General features: G+C 46.1%; 1 protein-coding gene across 1 annotated transcript; it reads left to right on the forward strand.

The window, feature by feature from the left end:
• Nucleotides 1-8: 8 nt before the first annotated feature.
• On the forward strand, nucleotides 9-1,169 carry LOC102301259 (glutamine amidotransferase-like class 1 domain-containing protein 3B, mitochondrial). The gene is made up of 4 exons (XM_005953658.2): nucleotides 9-139; nucleotides 273-444; nucleotides 531-732; nucleotides 824-1,169. The coding sequence occupies exons 1-4, from the start codon at nucleotides 32-34 to the stop codon at nucleotides 1,014-1,016; spliced, it is 675 nt and encodes a 224-aa protein (XP_005953720.1). The 5' UTR covers nucleotides 9-31; the 3' UTR covers nucleotides 1,017-1,169.
• Nucleotides 1,170-1,171: the final 2 nt, after the last annotated feature.

Consider the following 1,171-nt stretch of genomic DNA (forward strand, 5'->3'; position numbering starts at 1 on the left):
AGATTGTTTTGTGTGTGTTTTTATAGGAATCATGGCCAAGCGTGTTGCAGTCATTCTGTCAGGCTGTGGAGTGTATGACGGCACAGAGGTCCACGAGGCCTCTGCCGTCCTTGTCCACCTGAGTCGTGCAGGAGCAAAAGTAAGGGCGAGAAAAGGCTTGTTACACATTCATCTGTGTGCTTATCTGAACCCTGTCACATTTGGAAGTATTTGAACTCCTACAACATCCCTCAATCTTGCAGAGGCTAACCTCTTATTTCATGTGTATGCAGGTGCAGATGTTTGCTCCAAATGCAGATCAGATGCATGTTGTAAACCACTGCGAGGGGAAACCCACAGAAGAGAAGAGAAATATCCTGCAGGAAAGCGCCCGTATCGCCAGGGGTGAGGTGACTGATCTGGCAGAGCTAGATGTCTCAGCACTTGATGCTGCCATCATCCCAGGTGAGACACCACAGAATAAAACACACACGCTGTTTCTTTCTGTTGTGCTAGTTGCACTTTTGTGATGTTCTCTTGTACCCATTTAGGGGGCTTCGGTGTGGCTAAGAACCTGAGTGACTGGGCAGTGAAGAATAAGGACTGTGCCATCCAGCCAAATGTAGAGAAGGTCATCAAGGCCTTCCACAAAGCTGGAAAGCCGCTGGGTATGTGCTGCATCGCGCCCATTCTAGCTGCAAAAATCCTGCCGGGCTGCGAGCTCACCGTGGGGCAGGACAAAGAGTGTGACAAGTGGGTGAAGTATTTTATTATCAGATGTTAATGTGGGTGCAAAACTACATCAGTCAGCCGCTCTGACAGTCCCTTTTCTTCCTGTCATCAGGTGGCCATATGCTCAGACAGCAGGTGCCCTGAAGGATTTGGGCTGCAAACACGTGAACAAAGATGTGGAAGAAGTTCATGTTGATGCCAAAAACAAGCTGGTGACCACCTCTGCCTTCATGTGCAACGCTCCCATTCACAAAGTCTATGATGGAATAGGTGTCATGGTTAAAGAAACACTGAAACTGGCATAACAAGAGTTTAATCACATTACTGATCCATGCGGTGCTTTCTTCTTTCCTTTTTTCTATCAAGCTTATCAAGCTCTCTTACCTATTTCCTACTTTTGTTTTGACCTGATGTGAAACTTTGAATGCAATAAAATTTCAATAAAACATTATCTAACACA

Source organism: Haplochromis burtoni, unplaced genomic scaffold (genome assembly GCF_018398535.1).
Source record: "Haplochromis burtoni strain Fernald_Lab_line unplaced genomic scaffold, NCSU_Asbu1 Contig_6738, whole genome shotgun sequence".
Lineage (NCBI taxonomy): Eukaryota > Metazoa > Chordata > Actinopteri > Cichliformes > Cichlidae > Haplochromis > Haplochromis burtoni.